Source organism: Chelonia mydas, chromosome 1 (assembly GCF_015237465.2).
Source record: "Chelonia mydas isolate rCheMyd1 chromosome 1, rCheMyd1.pri.v2, whole genome shotgun sequence".
Classification (NCBI taxonomy): domain Eukaryota; kingdom Metazoa; phylum Chordata; order Testudines; family Cheloniidae; genus Chelonia; species Chelonia mydas.
The window spans coordinates 334,007,729-334,027,631 of NC_057849.1; the positions used below are offsets into that span (position 1 = coordinate 334,007,729).

General features: G+C 39.7%; 1 protein-coding gene across 5 annotated transcripts in view; it reads left to right on the top strand.

Annotated features, from left to right (window-relative positions):
* Nucleotides 1-35: 35 nt before the first annotated feature.
* The window catches only part of USP6NL (USP6 N-terminal like), a 203,817-nt gene continuing 183,949 nt past the window's right edge, over nt 36-19,903 (top strand). The window contains exons 1-2 of one of the 5 annotated variants that reach the window (XM_043553006.1): nt 36-274; nt 5,971-6,060. In XM_043553006.1, coding sequence (XP_043408941.1) covers nt 36-274; nt 5,971-6,060 — 329 coding nt within the window. Of the gene's footprint in view, nt 348-3,864; nt 5,102-5,970; nt 6,061-19,903 lie in introns of those variants that run through there. The other 4 variants (XM_037889328.2, XM_037889330.2, XM_037889329.2 and 1 more) reach the window with 4 other exon arrangements.

The window sequence follows — 19,903 nt, forward strand, 5'->3', positions numbered from 1 at the left end:
TGAGCCCAAGATGGCGGCGGCCGTGGGCTCGCCCTATGGGGCGGCGCTGTGGCCGCAGGCGGGGTGGGAGTGGGGTTTCCATAGCTGCAGTGAGTAGGTGTCACACACCGGGGCGCTTCCTGGTTGGAGGCCGCTCGGGCCGGGGCACTGCACGGGGAAGCGCCTGCGGGGAGGAGGCGGACGGAGGCCGAGGCAAGGTAGGGACGGGACGGGACGTCCGGCCACTGCGCTCCGACTTGGGACCGGCGGCCGCCCAGCTCCGTCCTCACGGCCGGTGGGTCATAGGGGAGGCGGACTCCTCCATTCCGAGCCGCGGGGGGTGGCGAGCCGGGCCCCTCCACTCGCGGGTAAGGGGGGGGCGGACCTTTCTGTTCCGAGGGGTTGAGGAGGCGGACCCCTCCATTCCGAGTGCTACAGGGGTGGAGCGCCGGAGCTCTCCATTGCGGGTGGGGGGAGCCGGACCCCGCCACTCACGGAGGGGGCAGGACCCCTTTCAGCTTCAAACCAGAGAAGGGGCGCAGGCCCCTTTGCTAAGCCTGTGTGTGTGTCTCCGCCCTGTTGGGGAGGGGGCCGGTGAGGACAGTGTCAGGAGGTGGGGAGTTCCGGGGACTGGCTGGGGAAGCATCATCGCTGTGGGGGGCCTGGGGGGCGGTGCCAGCGGGATGAGGGGGTTTGGGTGATCCAGGGGGAGTCTGATGCCGTCGCCGTTGAGGAGATGGGGGAGTCAGATAAACTGGGGGCTCTTTGGTGTCATTGCCTTTTGAGCCGAGGATGGGCTCTGCGTCAGGGCGATGGGGGGGGGGGGGCATTGGATAATTTGTGGGCTCTATGGTGTTGTTGCTGTTGGGTGTGTGTGTGTGAGAGAGAAAGACGTCACTCTGCCAGAGTGAAGGCAAGTCTATGATAACCTCTCTCTGTTGTAATTGCTGTTGGGGATGGGGCTCTGTGTCAAGATGGCTGGGGGCTCTTTGGTGCCATTGCTGTTGGAGAATGGCGGAGTTTGGGATAATTGAGGTCTGGATATTTGAAGTGGCAATGGGAACTTTCTGGCGCTAATAACTATGGATGCTGTCAAAACTCTGGGTTATTTTCTTGAAGGTGCCAGCTGGCCAAGCCTTGAGACTGAAGTGCGCACGCTTAGTATAGAACAGCCTGACTAAACAGGGTTCCCACATAGCGTGCTGCCAATATACTTCAATCGCCAGGGTGTTCTCAGTCCTTGGCATCTACTGAGACTGCCAACAAAAGAGCCGGTTGTCAAACTATATTGTGGTTTTTGTGGACATCTGTCTGCAGGGAACTGGAATGAAACCAAAGTTATTTCACTGTTGACTGGGGCTGGATTCAAATGAAGACAGAAATGGTCTGCCTCCTTCTACCATCTCATGAACCATTCAGTTGCTCGTGCACACTTAAAGAACAAATTTCTTTGTGTAGTTGCGGTTTGGAACAAGTAGTGGCACAGAAACTCAACTGCTAGGGGCTGGCTGGACTTTAGCTCTAATGGTGAATTTTGATGGAATGAAAGTATATTCCTTCTCTACAACAAATAAGTAGGTTTCAAGGGGGACCAGTGTTGTATAATATCTTCACAAAAGAGTAACTTTTGTATGATTACTTAATGTGTCACTAAACTTGAATATTCTATTAGCTTCTAAAGCTGCTATTGCACAGTAGAAACTCAAATTTTGTTAGGCTTACATATACTAAATCCAGGAACCAATTAACATTGCAGAGAGCCAAAAGCAATTTGCTGAACACTTTTGTGTAGTATAAGTACTCCAGCTGTGCTCAAAGAAGAGGGTGTGTCATTGTGCTTATTTGATTTGTGCTTCTACTGTATGCTTCCTCATTTGTGGTTAAACAGTGAGTCAGTTTAGATTATTAAACAGTAGTATGCAGTGTTGTAACTGTGTTGGTCCCAGGATATAGAGCGAGAAGGTGGGTAAGGTAATATCGTTTATTGGAACAGGGCAGAAGAAGAGCTCTGTGTAAACTCGAAAGCTTGTCTCTTTCACCAACAGAAGTTGACCCAATAAAAGATATTACCTCACCCACCTTGTCTCATTAAACCATACGACAGTTTCATTATTGTGAATTTTATGTTCTTTCTCACTTGGGCATAACTAAACACCAGATCAAATTAAGTTCTTAATTTGTTGTAAGTTTTGCTTTAGTGGCACTGCGCTTAGGTGACTGCTTGCCTGTTTTTAAACTTTAACAAATCTTTTATATAATGTTACTGATTATAACTTCAGATGCAAACTGAGTGCAGGGTAAAATATTTTTAGATTACTGAAATTGCCTTTAAACCAGCAGTCCCTTTGCTCTCTCATTATGTGTCTTGGAAACTAATAATTTCAGATGTTATATTTTGTTCATTTGCTGCCTGTCAGAATTTCAAATATACCCTTGTGAAAGCTCTGAATCTGTTACCTTTTGAAGGATAATAGCAGTTTAGGCTTCTGGGGAAAGTAAATTACACCAAAATAATTTCTTTGCACTTAGGCTCTGTTTTGATCACTTTAACATGATTTTATGTATATAAACTCTGTGGGTATATGACACACACTTGGTAAATCTTCAGGACAAAGATCCTATGGTCTGTCTGCTTCCTGATGACTGGAAATGTACATTCTTTCTTATTTGAAACGTCTATCCATCTAAGTTAAAATGGTACTAAAATTGAGTACGCACAGAACAGTAATTAGAGCTGAATTTCTAATTATAATTTTAAAGGAATCTCATACTCTTGTGCATTGTAAGATTCTACTTTGGCATTGCATGGATGATGCAAACTGCATAGAACAAGGCTATCATATCCTGTAATTTAGTTACAGCCCTGATTACATTCATGATGGTTTAGGTAGAAATTACAGTTTACAAGAGGAAAGTTCAGTGTCAATGCTGATACAATGTTAGGTGGGATATGATGTATTTCAATTTTTTTTTTTTTAAGTAGATGTGAATTTGGTGTTTCCTTCCCATACCTGAGGTATCTAAATGCTCCTTTCAAAGCTAAGAGGTATTGGTAGCTCAGTGACTGTGTAGGCAAACATGTCAGCATTTAAAGCTCAGTAATAACTTGCGTACCCCGGAAGGATATTAGAACCTGCTTTATTCATAGAGGCAATAATGGCCAGGCTTAACTGTTTCGGAAAAGAGTACAGGACACAAGGTATTTATTTTCTACCTGGCTAGCTACCGGAAGGCAGAAAAGACCTTGATTCAACTCTTACATGAAGATAACCTTTCTAAGGGACACATCTTCACTACAAAAAAAACAATTAACGGTTTCCTGTCTGACTGAGGAGCATGTGTGTTACAACACTTCTTAATGTTATTGGTATGTAAGAAAACAGTCTGTAACTTTTGCAAAAAAATCCCCAAACACCTTTGTTAAAAAATAAAAAAAGATGCTAAGTGACAATGCTGTAAGTACTTACTGCATCATTTTAAACATCCCCTCCTCCCCCCCGCCCCAAATTTTACCACACAGTAATAAATATGCTCTTCTTATCAACTGTAAAATGCATATTTGGTCACAACACAGTAGCCTCCACTCTACCCCCTACCCCCATATTATTCTTCCATCAGTAATCTAAAAATACTAACAACACACAATCTTTTAAAAAAAAAAAAAAAAAAAAAAAACTGCATGTACATATTGATCAGCCTCAAATGCAATCCATGTACACACTTTAACTATAAATTTGACAATGTTACACCTTTTTTAAACTACATATGCAGCATTATTCTTGAGGAACAGAAAGTATACTTCAGCATAAAAATATTTACTGATATGTCTCATTTAAAGCATATCTTCAAAGAAAATATTTAGTTAGTGAAATCATTTATCACCGCCCTTCTTACCCCCCTCCTTCCCCCCCCGATTAGAGTTCAGGTTACAATATAGTGAAATACGCATTTCTCCATACTTAATAAACACACACTTTGTACTTAATATGCGGGCAGTGTAAAATTTATGATCACCTTGACTACTAATTTCCTTCGTTTTTAGGGTGCTTGGATTTTGTAAATGATGTGGTAGATAACTATGTTGTTGTCACTTAACAACACTGACTGTTTTTCAAAACTAAGGGTTTGCTTTTGTTTATAGAGCTGTGTTTTCCTGTCCACGTCAGCAATAGAAAGTATTGTAATTCAGATATCCCTACTAAAGCAGAGCGCTATGCTAGTATGCTGTTTTTCCTGTAGTGTAGGTGAGACAATATCCTCCTGAAAACGCATTTGAGTGCAGGGCTCTGATTCGCCAGTTGATTCCACCCATGCAGTCCCAATTGCAAGATTGGGGCCCAAATCTGTATAATTCCAGCCATAAGGATACTCTAATATAATAACTGTAATTAGTGTAGTAAGTGATTAAATGTAGTGAACATTACATTTGCTAATTTTGACATCAATAATCAAAAGAAAACTGACAGGACTGCAGTTCTAATGATATATTTTAACAAGGTATTTTATTTTTGTTTAAGCTGTGTCTGCTTAGATGTTCAATTTAGCAGTCATTCATGGAGAGAATCAACAGGACTTGAAATGTCAAATTTTTTCTTTAGCAATTGCAGCATCTCACAACTTTGTGTTCTTTTGTTTTTAAATATGGTTACTCAGTGTGCTTCCATTTTCTTCTCCCTCCTAAGTCTGTCCTTCTCACATTCCTTCCAGTGCACAGGGGCTGGTTGCAATATTTATTGGTGTTTATAAAGCCACAGCACTGTTGCAGTTTTCTTTCTAGCTGTCCCTTTTGCCTGTTTTAGCAATTGATCCAGGAGTGGGAGCTGGCTCAACAGTACATGACTATGCTCTTTCCTTTACTCTTTTGGCATTTGCTGCAAATCTGCAAATGTTATGCTCAGTCACACTTTTAAAGAAGTCTGATAATTGTCTCTCCTTGTGTGTATTCTCTTTAGCCTTATGAGATGAAGAGAGTTGAGACTTGAAATCTGAGTCAGCAGAAGGAATTATCCGGTTTGACTAGCACAGGTGGTCAGACTCTGCAAGTTATATTTGGTTCTGGAAAGAAGAAATAGATCATATTAGAGAATATTCCTTAGTTTACAGAAAGTCTATCCCTATGCAGGTATTGAAAGAAAACTCTCTTTATAGCCTAATATATAATGGATTTTGCATTTCTTGTTTTTGGTTTTAAGTTAATTATGAGAGAGTCATTTCAATTTTAACTGTTTTCATACATCTGTATAAAATTGCTCATAGCAGCAGGATGGAGGTTATTTAATAAACATTCTAAAGCGTACTTTGCTGTGCTTTTACTATTACAAATTAATGTTGCATGTTTAGCTATGGATAAAGCCAGGCATGTATTGTTTAAAAAAAATAAAAAAAAAATCAACATCTGTCCTACTTAGGTGTCTTGTTTAGGTTTGGATTTTTATATTTGACAGGTGTGATGGCTTACACTCACACTAGATGGAGTTGTCACTTTTCAAGACTTGGTTTCTTGGAGGAGGGGGGAAAGTATAGAAGTTAGCGCCAACACCATATTTATTTACTAAATTTTGTGTATGGTCGTCTCGTTATAGAGTACTTTTTACTGCATCTTACTGCTAACTGAATGTACTTGGGAGGAAGTATGACTTTTATAATAACACTACATCTACTAGAAAAAATGTGATCAATCTTGTATTTCATGCCTTATGAACATTTATTACCCATAAGGGAGCAGTTAATGTTTATGAATTAGTCTTTGAAGACCTATTAGAATGACTTTTACAAGAAAATGAGATTTTTAGAAGATTAAATTTAAAGAATGTTGTTTCATATCATAAAACAAAGACACTTTTTGGTGTGAGGTTTCTTTCTTTAATTTTTTTTTTTTTTTTTAGAAAGGGATGACAAACTAACAAGGAAAGTAATTTATTTTGAAAGAATCATTTTTAATTGTTTGGGTATAAGTTTGTGAGAATAATACCCTTTTCTTTCTTTGTTCAGGACATGTATACCTCTGAGAAACCTTTTCCAAGAAGATACCTTGGTTCTATACCTGTCTCGGGCTATATGCAAAGAAGTTTCCAGTCATGAGTGAGTAAATTCCTTTAGTTTACCATATCCTCATAATAGAGTTCAAAATAAGGATTTGTAAAACTTGTTTCACAGTTTAAAAGAAACCTATGCCTCTGTGTTAGGTTTTGAAAGTTCCTCTTTCACAAAAAAATATTTAGGTAGAATTGACATCTGGAAAGGTTCCTCTTTTATTTAAAAAAAAAAAAAAGCCAAGGTGATTCTTAAACCAAAGAAAAATTGATTTATTGAGTAGAATGCATTTTATGAACAAGAAAAAAATATGGTTATTTATGCTTTTATAAGAGTTGCTGTGCTGACAAGATTTGGGTATAATTTAGGGAGGAAAGTTCTGAAACAAGTTGACCTTGTTCATTTGAATCAAATAGCCACAGGCTTTGAGCTAGAAAACTTTTTTGTGTTACTAAAGAACTCCAAAATATGTGGGTGTCCACTAAATTAGAATATTTGGTACAAATCCAGCATAAAATGAAGGGATTTCATTTAAGGGAACAGGGAAATATATTAACCAAGTTCCAGTGAAGAGGTGTGAAAGCAAATGTGCTTTGGCTTGTGTTTAGGAATCTGATGATGAGTCTGGCAAAAAATAGAGAAGGAAGGAAGCCAAAAGCTCCAATATCGGGTCTAAGACCATGTCTGATTGTGGAGGTTTCTCTTTTGTTCCTTTTCTAGCAAATTGAGGTGGTGTGTTGTTTTTTTGTTTGTTTGTTTGTTTGGTTTTTTTTTTTTTTTTTTTTTTTTAAAAGATCAATGTGAGTTGTTTGTTACGGAGTTTCACACTGGTAAGACCTAGTAAAATCCATGACAGCAACACTATCTGGAGTTACATTCCATAGAAACTACAGTGAAACATCTTAATACATCACTTTCACAATTACAAGTACTGTATTATGTAGTCAGAGGGCCATATCAAGTTTAGTTCAAGACTTAATCTGCTTCTAAATTGTGAGTTCACTGGTTTATGTCTTGTTTTAAATCTATTACTTCACTTCCCAGTACAAAGAACCACAATGGTATTCCTCTTTCTATCTGTGTGAGCAATAGCTAACTAATAAAACCATGTCCATGACAGTGAAGTCTTCATTAACAACATAGGCATGCACAGAACCCATGGCCTGGATCCCCTGCCTGTTGAAGACATTGGCAAAAGTCCCCTTCATTTCTAACATGGCCCTTGCTTAAGTAGCTTTGTTTGAGGAAAAACAGATGTTAATTTCAGCTCCATTCAAAACAAGGGAAAACCATTTTTTCTTGTCAATTAGAAAACGGCAAAACTGATAGAGTAAATATTAATTAATCTGCCCCCCTCCAAAAAAAAAAAAAAAAAAAAAAAAGATTGCAGCTATCTAAAAAGAACTATCAGGTTAATTTACTGAATGTAAGTGGTATTATTTAGCTGTCACTGTGGTTGGATACTGTTTATGTAAAATCAGTAAAATGTTTTCTCCTGCACACAGCAGTTTGCATAGGATCTGGTTCTGTTTAAAACATTTATAATATTGCATAAATAACACCCTTCACTGATGATTCTTATTAAATATACCAAGCATTCCATAAACTTGAATATACCAATTTGTCAAATGCTGCTAGTTTAGTCTTCCTTGATCTGATACAGCATCAAGGACGTTGTCAGTGCCTGATGAAGTGTGGATATTTGTTTTGTCTGATAAATTTAATTTCCTCTCAGAGCATAGCTGCTATGTCAGTCTGGTTCATAAAATATTCTTGTGATTGTTGTTTATAAAGTCATTGCAGGTTTTGTAACAATGAATGATTTCAGTGGAGTTCTGGTTGAGTATGGACTGGAGGATTTGGCCTGATATTGGGAAGCATAAGAAGTCCATTCTGAAAATCAGTTCAGATAAAAGTTAACACTAGCATTGCTAAGGCCAACATTGTCAACCGTGACCACAGATTTGGGGTGCTAGTCTGAGGTACTTTAGACCTGATTTTTCAGAAGTGTTGAGTGGGAGCTGTGAGCTTGGCACCTTTTGAATATCAGAACTCAAGCATCTCAAGTTGGACATCTGTAATCAGTATCTGTTTCTGAAAATTGAGCAGTTTTTGTTTGTTGGCATTAATGTTACTCAGTATGTAGTCACCTGTATTCAGGGGAGCAGCATATCTCTCGGTCAGGTGCAGATGCTCCTTTCCATGATAAGTCATGGATTTCAAGGACAGAGTTGTAAAGATGCCTTTTCCTCTAAATGAGATTAGAGGAGAATGTTTATTTACAGATGTTAGCTGTAGAAAGTATTACAACTATACTGGCTGGGGGAAGCATTAGTTAAAGTTTGCGTCCTTAAAAATGTTTTGCAGTAAGAGTTGTTCCCTGTAATATTAGATTATGCTCTTCTAAATGTCTTGTAGACTCAGAGGTATTTCCCATGTCAGGGAAAAGATATTTACTTGTATCTATCTCAACGTATAAATTATGTTATTATTCACCCTTGCATTGAGAAGAGCTAGGGCCTTATATCTGCAGTCAGATACCTTAAAGTAGTTTAAGTATGCACTTCTCGTTTTTCCTAATTTTCAGACCTGGTAGTGAAGTTCCAAATGGACATTTGATGTGTAATATAAAATATTAAAATTTCAATCTCTTTAATGTGCTATGAAGTATTTTAGATTATATTGTCTGTTCTACCATCTGAACAGTGTGATTGAACATAAAAGCTAACATGTAAGGCCTTGGTACTGCAGATGCTTATCAATAACTTTTAAGCATGTGAGTAGTTTCGATTGACTTCATTGGGACTACTCCTGGTCTGAAAGTTAGTCCCCAATCCTGCAGACACTTACAGGTTTAAGTGAAGAATATCTTTGGAAAGATAACTTCTGTGTATGATGGATTCTATTGCCCATGGATAATTTTTTTTAATAGATTATCTGACATGTTCAAATGTAAGTGGCTTTTATTGTAGTATTTGTTTCACTGGGTTGATATCTAGTGCTTTTTATAAATGTCTGCTGAGTTTACAGAAAGACAATTAAATCCAGCTATCAAATCACACACATAGTAAAATTATTTGTACAGTGTGGCAACCAGATGATACATTGAAGACATGGTAAAGATGTGTATTATGTTGTAGTTAGACTATTCTGGATTTATTTCATATTTAAAGATAAATTACTTATTGCAAAAATCCTGGCTGTACCTAATCTTGCTAAAATCCCACAAGCAGGAGTTTGTTCAATCTGTTTGTAAAAGTTTTTTCTTCTTAGTGACATTTAGCTGCAGGAAACTTTTACAGGCTGTCATTACAATTTTCCTATGATTACAGGCTCTCTGCTTTTAGTATTTTTTCTTTTCTTCTTTTTTGTTTTGATTACTCCATTGAAGAAAGAGAAGGTCAACGCAGTGAATTTTATTCTTTGAGCTGCTACATTAACTTGGAATTTAGAAACAATGAAATTTAAATGTTAGTACACACTGTTGTACTAAATACTAACATTCTTGCAACAAGCTGCTAACAGCTTCAGTTTTTTAAATCAATGGGATGTAGTGCTAAGGCTCTTTCCTCCCTCCCCCCAGATCCCTCCAAATAAATTCTGCTGTCATAGTTATTTGTAAAAAATGATTCTGCTTTGACTATGTTTTTGTACATCAATTTCCCACACCCCCAAAAATCTTACAATGCACAAGTTTGGGAAAATAACTTGCCGTTTTGCACGCATCAGTAACATTTCTTACTTTATAGATACATTGGGCTTTATATATATAGGGCAAGAACTCTGACGTCTTTTTTTATTTGGAAAGTGGATGCCACTGCAATCTAAATAATAAATAGTGATGCCTTCAGATAAGAACAGACAAGGTGGGACTAGTAATGATGAGATCTGAAGCTTTTACTTCTTCTAGGCCAGTGTACATTACAGACACTGGTAACATGTTCTGTGGATAAAGCGGACTCAGCTGTCAATCTGACACTTTTTCATGAGAAATAAACTCATACATAGATGACACCCCCCTCCCCCCCCCCCCCCCCCCGAAAAGGGCCCAAAGAGAATGGAGCAGACAGGCACCATAGAGAAAAGCATTGCATATATACATTTGCTCACATGGTTGCAATTGAGAACTGAATATCCTGGACCTCTGTTTTTGTAGGGCTTCCTGGCATTTGCACATATCTTATCCTGTTAAACAAGATCTGAATTTTGGGTTATATGTTCAGTTTTTCTAAGCCAGGTTGTGTTTGGAGTGAACTTGTAGGGCTAAGTTAAGGTGTTCTGTAACACAAATGCTGGCAGACACACAGTTCTCTGTGCTATCATGAAGTGTGAGGCTGTTATGTGTTTTGTGTATTCCATATAAAGAGTTTTTCAAGTAACTCGAAGACTGATTGATTAAAAAGGTTTTTAAAAATACTTTGTTACAGCTGCTGCCAGTGAGTTGCAATAGAACATCAAAAAAGGAAGAGAGACCAAGTGGCTCATATCCACAAAATAAATTGCATCCCTTGGAAAACGAAAAAGTGAATTTAAATGTACTTATAATGAAGGGTAATAAAGAGCTGCCAAAGAAGATTAAGTTATTGCTTTTTATATGAGATATATTGAGTTATTTATACGATCATTTTTTAACAACACACAGCTTTATAAATTCTGCCTAAATGTATGTTGTATGAATGTGACTTTTTTCCAAAAGTTGTCCTAACTTCACAGGATAGTGTATGTTCTTCCAGTCATTATATTTCTAAAGAATAGGAAGATGAAAAAATGAAGTTTTTGTTTCTGGCTCTTTATCCCTGAAATTTGAAAATATTAGATATCAAAAGTTTGGTGATAGAACCATGGGGGATTCTATCCTGGGAGAGGGTGACTCTGAAAAGACTTGAGTGGTCCTGGTGGATAATCAGCTGATCCTGAGCTCCCAGTACGATCCTGTGGCCAAAAGGGTTAATGCAATCCTTGGATGTATAAACAGGAGACTCTTGAGTAGAGAGGTTATTTTACTCTGGAATGCTGTCTCCAGTTCAAGAAGGTTTCAGAGTGGTAGCCGTGTTAGTCTGTATCAGCAAAAACAATGAGGAGTTCTTGTGGCACCTTACAGACTAACACATTTATTTGGGCATAAGCTTTCATGGGCTAGAACCCACTTTGTCAGATGCATGGAGTGGAAAATACAGTAGCAGGTATAAATATACAGCACATGAAAAGATGGGAGTTGCCTTACCAAGTGGGAGGTCAGTCTAATGAGACAATTCAATTAACAGTAGGATACCAACGGAGGAAAAATCACTTTTGTCATGGTAATGAGTGGCCCATTTGACAAGAAGGTGTGAGTAAAAGTGGGGGGAAATTAGGTTTTGTAATGACCCAACCACTCCCAGTCTTTATTCAGGCTTAATTTGATGGTGTCCGGTTTGCAAATTAATTCCAGTTCTCCAGTTTCATGTTGGAGTTTGTTTTTGAAGTTTTTTTGTTGAAGAATTGCCACTTGTAGGTCTGTTGTTGAGTGACCAGGGAGATATAAGTGTTCTCGTACTGGTTTTTGAATGTTAGAACTCCTGATGTCAGATTTGTGTCCATTTATTCTTTGGCCAAACCGGACACACTCTACGCAAATGTACATGGCAGAGGGGCATTGCTGCCACATGATGGCATATATCACATTGGTAGATATGCAGGTGAACGAGCCCCTGATGGTGTGGCTGATGTGGTTAGATCCTGTGATGGTGTCCCTCAAATAGATATGTGGACAGAGTTGGCACCGGGGTTTGTTGCAGGGTTTGGTTCCTGGGTTGGTGTTTTTATTGTGTGGTGTGTAGTTGCTGGTGAGTATTTGCTTCAGGTTGGGGGGCTGTCTGTAAGTGAGGACTGGCCTGTCTCCTAAGGTCTGAGAGAATGAGGGATCATCCTTCAGGATAGGTTGTAGATCCTTGATGATGCGCTGGAGAGGTTTTAGTTGGGGCTGTAGGTGGTGTTCTGTTACTTTCTTTGTTGAGCCTGTCTTGTAGTAGGTGACTACCACTACAAAAGTGATTTTTTTTCCTCCCTTGGTATCCTACTATTAATTGAATTGTCTTGTTAGACTGACCTCCCACTTGGTAAGGCAACTCCCGTCTTTTCATGTGCTGTGTATTTATACCTGCTACTGTACTTTCCACTCCATGCATCTGACGAAGTGGGTTCTAGCCCATGAAAGCTTATGCCCAAATGAATTCAAGAAGGGTCTTGATAAATTGGAGAGGGTTCAGAGATTTGCCACAAAGAATGATTAAAGGATTAGAAAACATGCTTTATACTGATACTCGAGGAGCTCAATCTATTATTTTAACAAAGTTGAAGGGATGACTTAATCGTAGTCTATAAGAATCTACATGCGGAACAAATATTAATAATGTGCTCTTCAGTGTAATGGAGAAACGTATAACATAATCCGTTTGAAGCTAGACTAATTCATACTGGAAATAAGGTGTAAATTTTTAACAGTTCGTGTAATTAATCACTGGAACAATTTACCAAAGGTTGTGGTGGATTCTTCAAGAGTAGCTGTTTTAAATGGATTGCATGTTTTTCTAAAAAAATGCTCTGGGAATTATTTTGGGGAAGTTCTATGGCCTCTGTGGTACAGGAGGTCAGACTAGATGATCACAGTGGTCTCTTCTGACCTTGGAATCTATGAAACCATGAACTCGGAATTCGAAAGAGCTGTAGTGCATACAAAGTCACAAATGCTTAGACTGAAAAACTCAAGATGTATTCACAGTGAAATAGTGGAATATTTTAGTGATCGCTGTTATTTCTGGGTTGTTGCGGTTTTTTTAAGTAACGGGAATGAACCAAAATTCACCAGTTAAATATAAGATTAGTAAATTGCTAAGCACTATTGCATCTTAAAACTTCTGTGATTGACAACATTCAATGCAAGGTATTTACAAAGGGAAATATATACTGCATATTGTGATGGATTGTCATCCCTGGGGTGCAATCTGGGTGCCATGGGAACTGCTGTGCCCCCTAACCAAATACTGAGTTGGCCCTTCTCACATTGCTCTGCTGGTGATTCAGCCAGCCTTTCCAGGCCCTTTTATCACCCAACATGACAGCATGTGGCACCACACACCCAACTGAGCTACCTGAGTGCTTTACCTTCGCCACTCAAAGACAAAGAGCCAGTTTCCCAGCTCCCCAGCCTTGCACCCTGGCTGGAGTATAAACCCAGAAATATATAGTCTTGCACTGCACGGGGATCTGTACAATGCAAGCTCACTAATATTCGCTTCCCCCTCGATGTGGAAAAGATATGCCACAGCCTTTATTTACAGAGCTGAGAGTTTCCCAGACACTTCACTCAAAACACACTGGTTAAGATAAAACCTAAAACAAGCTTATTAACTACAGAAAGATAGATTTTAAGTGATTATAAGTGATAGCAAACAGATCAAAGCAGATTACATAGCAAATAAAAAGCCACAAACTAAATCTAATATACTAGATAGATGAGATTTGAATTAGCAGTTTCTCACCCTGAAACAAGCAGTTCACCAAGTTTCCATAAACAGGCTAGAAATCCCTTTAGCCTTGGACCAGCACTTCCCCCAGTTCAGTCTTTGCTCCTCAGGTGTTTCCAGGAGTTCTCTTGTGTGGGGAGTGGGGCCAAGAGATGATGTCACTTCCCAACTTATATAGTTTTTCCATATGGTGGGAACCCTTTGTTCCAAACTCCTTTCCCAGTTCAGCTTGTGGGAAAAATACAGGTACCAAAATGGAGTTCAGTGGCAGGTGGTCTGATCACATTCCCTTGTATGCCTTGCTGAGTCATAGCAACCATTACTCATAGGCTGGGTGAAACGTTCACAGGAAAGCTAAGCTCTTCCGCAGTCCATTTTCTTTGTTGATGAGCTGTTAGCACTGTCTAGCTTCTTCGTTGTTGTACCTGAAAGGCTAGTTGTGGGTGTCACCCAGAGTAAGCACATTTGAAATACAGATATATAGTCAATATTCATAATGTCAGATACAAAAATGATGCGTGCACATAAATAGGATGATCATATTCAGCAAATCATAACTTTTCCAATGACACCTCACATGACCCATCTTGTACAAAATGCATCATAATTATGCCAAAATCATATCACAATCATATTACTATAATGAATATGGGATGCAGTGTCACACATCTTGGTTGAAAAGACCTGTGAACTGCCTCTTCCTGAAGCTACACAGCAGAGGAATTTAATAGTAACTTGGTGTGGCATGGCTCTCGGGCCTCAAGGAGAAAAAATAGGATAATCGTGTTAAGCCCAGTCATGGGCATAGTAGAAAGACAGCGTAAGTAGTTAAAAACTTAAATCTGTACTTCTAGTGACCTTTTTCACTTAAACACTTTTACTTTCAGGGGTTAATACTTTCCTCTCTTGCTGGCATATCTTGCCTTTTGGTCTACTCTTCTCTTCCTTCGGTCTGCAGTTTTTTACTTTAATTTCCACTCTTTTTAGATACTGATTGTGCCTGGTGGGTCACCTGGCTGGCTTCTCTGCACTTCAGAGATTGCAATCAGCACTAGAGGGAACAGAGTGGTTACAGCAGTAGCACCATGCTAGAGGCAGGTATCTGGCCTAAATGGAGAATTGGTGTTTAGGTCAGAATTACTAAGTTATGGAAACTTCCTTGTCTTTGAGAAAAGGCCTTGACTGAGCTGTAATTAGGAAGTTCTGGAGAGATCAGAGATTGGACTAAGATACTGTATCTTAATGTGTAGAGCACTTGAAAGTGGAATTTCTGTCAGCTGATATATAGAAAAATGTACTGTCACTTTTACTCCCATAATCTGTTTTTTGGCACATCATAAACTATAAGTTTACTTTTTAATAATACTTGTGGGTAAACTTCACTGAGGTCAGTACTAGATACCTCACATAGCTGGATTATACTGCCTTTGTCTAGTGCTGTCTGGTAACTTAATTTCAGTGCTGTGCTTGAAAGTGTGAAGCACTGTCTAAGTGCTAAGTGTCCTTACTACTTTATAGCAAACTGTCAGACAGCTAGTTAGAGGCTGCATTTTGTGTCTGCAAAACAGTGATAACAATATGTCACAATGATGAATTGCTAAAGGGAAGTGGCCTCCACAGACAAGACCCTGTCCACTGATCTATACCTCTTAAGTAAAGAGTCCCAGAGCATATTATGTGACGGTGTGAATTTTGTTCAGGTGGATGAGGTGATTCCACCTGGACTATATTTCAACATATTTCCCTCCATTTAAAGAAAAAAAACAGTGCAAAAATTTGAGGAAATAACTTCTCTTGTGTCGTGATTTTACCCTTGCAGATGATAAAATCCCTTTGCTGCTTGTCAAGCAAATGGCCCAATAGAAAATGAGCATTTTGGTAATATGCAGAGGGCTAACTCCAGTTTTCACTCCATAGGACAATTATGCTTCATGCCTCTGAGGAAGTGAGCCAAATGGAGGTTTTTTTGAACATGGTGTTTTTTTCCCCCCAGCAAGTGCCTGTTTTTGTTAATCACTAGCTTTGTGGAAAGCTATTTTCTTTCCCTTATATGGGTCTTCCTTTAGACTGAAGACCTTTTGTTTAGTTCAGTACATTGCCATGTTGTTGTCTTTTCTTGGGAAGAATGGACGTTAGTGCCTGACGTACAGTGACGTCCTTCAGGACCCTATAGTCAGGTCTTCCTGTCCCACTTGTCAGAGGATGAAGGAGGAAGAACTGCCACTGTGAAATGGCAGCTCCTTCCTTTTGAATTTGTGGGCAGCTAGGCTTCTACAGCCATAGTATCTTTAGCAATACAGCATCTAAGGTAAACTTCTGCAGCCTCTCCCTGGCACAAGGACAGCATGATTTCTCTGAAGAGGAATTGGAGAATGGCAAGTCTCAGTGAATCAAGGCATGCATTTGCTGATAGATCTTGTGTATTAAGCTGGGTCTGTACTAGAGACTTCAGCTGACATAACTACATCGGTCAGGGGTTTGAACAGGTGCAATACCTGACCACTGTACCTCTTCCGACAGAAGTCCCAACTATAGGCGTAGCTATACTGGCAAAGCTGTGCTTTTACCGGTATGGCTTGTTTTGCTCCTGGGGGATGGCTTTACTTTACCAGTACAAAGTGCTGTAATGCTGGGGCAGCTGCGTCCACACTAGGAGTGCTATGCCAGTATGTATTCCAGTAAAGGTATACCATCAAAGCCTTCCTATTCCTGGGAGTAGGCAATAGCAATTCTCTCTTGGTGATGTGAATTATCTTCAAATCCATTCATAGGAGAACATTTCCCCCTATATGTGAAGGGTTGGGAGGCTTCAGATGGGTTGAAGGGAGATTTCCAAAAGCAACTGATCTTGAGCAAATAGAAAGCTTTCTAATGTGAGTCATGATGTTCCTCTCCTTTTGTCTGCTGTTGATCAAGCAATATACAGCATTGCATTGGAAAGACTGAGCAACCACCATCCACCAGTGGCATAGAATTGTTGATAACACTAAACATTAAGGAACAGCTTTTTAAATGGTTGTTTCTTATTGTTCAGATGTTCTAATTCAGCATATCAATTTGCTGATTTTAAAGATATGCACTTATTTTAAACTACAATGATTGATTTGTGGTTAACCAAAAAGCTACACTACTCTGTGGCATTCCTCTGTTCTTAACATGTTTTCTTATTGGATACAACCTCTTTGATTCATAGTACAGATGGAAGATGCTGGGGATTGATACCATATGTGGTGTAATGCAAGTAATCCCAGCAGGATTCCACGACTGGTTCTGTTTTTGTTTAAACTTAAGAGCTTTTCTTCATTTAAACCACCTAACTTGCTGACTCTTAACTGTTGGTCAAAGGGTGTTTGCAGAAGTTTTGTGCATTAGGTAGCTATGTTGAGGTGATATTATATCTAGCAGCTGGTGAAAAAGTTGTTTAATCTCTCGTTGGAAAAACTATAGTTAAAGTCCTTGCCTCAAAATTATACAGAATGGCCAGACTGGATCTGTCCTGTCCCCTCGTCTATTGGCATGCCTGTGCCTTCTCTGCTGGCCAAAATTTTTAAAGTGAGTAGGAAAGTATATACAGTAAAAGCTGTTTTATACAGCACTTCACCAACCAGAAATCTCTCTAAACCGGCATTTCTGATCTTCATTGAAATTCTGGTTTATAGTCTGGTTGGCTTGGGGTTGGCAGGGGGTTGCGGCGCGGGAGGCGGTGTGGAGCGCGGGCTCTGGGAGTGAGTTTGGGTGCGGGAGGGGGTTTGGGGCACGGGAAGGGGTGTGGGGTGTCGGATCCGGGGGGCGCTCACCTTGGGTGGCTCCCCGCAAGTGGCAACCTGTCACGGCTGCTCCTACACAGAGCCGTGGCGGGTGGCTCTTCACACTGCCCATGCCCCATGCGCTCACTCTACAGCTCCCATTGGCTGGAACCCTAACTTCTCAGAATAAATTTGGAAATTTTAAATTAAAAAGTCTGTAGTTAAAATACATTGGTGGTTCCTTTATTTTTTTAATTTCCTCCCTTGGTCTACATAATATATAAGACCAATCTGTAAGGTTAAAACCAGCAGTTCTCAAACTGTGGCTGTGGACCCTTGTACTCTGGAGAGAGCTGGCTGATTACATGATGCTGGATGTTGTCTTGGTTTTCAGTTGTTAAATTGCCTTAAAGGCAGCTACAAATACGTCAGATACTTTCCTGGTGTTACATAGAAATGTAAGTGATTTCTGTAGTTACAAAAAAAGTATTTTTCAATAATAAATGGTAGGGTAGGTAGGCCGCAATGCACTGTTTGTATGTTATGGTCATTGGTAAGCTTACAAAAAACTTACGTGCAATTGTTCAGGTGTGTATGTGATTGGAGATGTCTTTTGAGATGTGAACACACACTGAAATAGCTTGAGGACTCCTGGTATGTACATGGGGAAATAGCCGCATGATCTTGATCATTTTGATGACCACTATAAATGTGGTCAGCTTGTCGTAGTCAGTTAAAAGTATTCTGTTGTAAAACAGATGTAAAATGATGCTAAATATTTTAATGTTTTTTTTGGTGAGGGAGGGAAACTTACCACCAATCTGTGAACAGAAACATCTTTTGATTATAAAAATACAGCAAAAATAATATAGAATTAAGTACAAACAGTACTGAAATTATTCAAACTAATACTAAAACGTAACTCAGATTCTTCTAAACCAAGATCTGAGGAGGTTAGATGGAGTGGAATAAGCACAATCTACTTCCTGAATCAGTCTAAAAATTCCATGTCCTTTCTAGAAAACAAATTGAATGAACGTCTGTACATTTCCAGCCTCCTTCTAGGCCGTGCCTGCACATCCATATGTCTCACAAATACCCCAATCCCTTGTTACATGTGTGTAGAGTGCCTAGCACAAGGGAGATGCGCTCTCTCTCTTACATGTCGATGTAATACACTTAGACTTCTGTAAGGCATTTGACTTGGTACTCCATGATGTTTTAATTAAAAAAAAAACAACAAACTATAATGAGAAAATTAACATGGCACATAATTAAGGCTACGTTTTTGTCACTGATATTTTAGTAAAAGTCATGGACAGGTCATGTGCAATAAACAAATTCACAGAAGCCCATGACCTGTCCCTGACCTTCACTAAAAATATCCCTGACAAAAGGGGTAGGCGGGTTCAGCACCCACTCCTGCTGGGGCTCCCAGGTCCCCCACTGCTGTGCTGCATGGGAGCTCTGGGGTCCCCCTGCCCATGGGGCTGGGCTGCTGTGGGGTCCCCTTGCCCCTGGGGCAGCTGGGAGCTGCAGAGTCCCCCAGCCACAGGGTCTGCCAGCTGCCTGCTGTAGCTGGGCAGCTGTGGGGTCCCCCACAAGGTGGGGGCTGGGAGCTGTGTGGGCGGGGCTGGCTTGGAGCTCCAGCCCTGGGGCAGAAAATGTCACGGAAGTCAATGGAAGTCACTGATTCCGTGACATAATCATAGCCTTATACATACTAAATAGATTTAAAAAGTGGCTGACTGGTACCAAAATGTAACTGTAAACAGGAATCGTCATCAAGTGGGTGTGTTTCTAGTGGGGCCCCACATGTATTGGTTCTTGGCCCAATATTATTTAACACTTTTTTCAGTGTTCTGGAAGAAAGCAAAATCATCACAGATTAAGTTTCCAGGTGACCTAAAAATTGGGGGACTGGTAAATAATGAAGACAGGTAACTGATACAGAACAATTTGGACCACTTGGTAAGATGGGTACAAGGAAACAATGTGTGTTTTTTTAATACAGCCAAATTATTATTACTTATTATTTGTATTACTGTAGTGCCTACAGACCCTCCTCATAGACCAGAATCCAATTATGTTAGTTGTACACAACACACAGATGAAAATGTATACGTATAGGGACAAAGAATGTAGGCCATAGAGTCCCCCATCCTGTAAGTATCTGGAACAGTGACTCTGAAAAAGACTTGGTGGTTAATCAGCTGAACATGAGCTCCCCATATGACTCTTTGGTGAAAAGGGCTAATGTTGTTCTTGAATGTGTAAAAACGGGTATCTTGAGTAAGATCAGAGTGGTTATTTTACCTCTGTATTTGACACTGGTGCGACTGCTACTGAACGACTATGTTTAGTTCAGGTGTCAACAATTCAAGAAGGATGTTGAAAAATTGGAGAGGGTTCAGAGAAGAGCCATGAGAATGATTATAAAAGATTGGAAGACATGCCATATCGTGATAGACTCAAGGAGCTGAATCTATTATCTTAACAAAGAGAAGGTTAAGAGATGACTTGATCACACTTGATAAGTACCTATGTGGGGAATAAATATTTGATAATGGTCTCTTCAGTCTAGCAGACAAAGATAACCAGATCCAATGGGTGGAAGCTAGACAAATTAACATTGAAAAT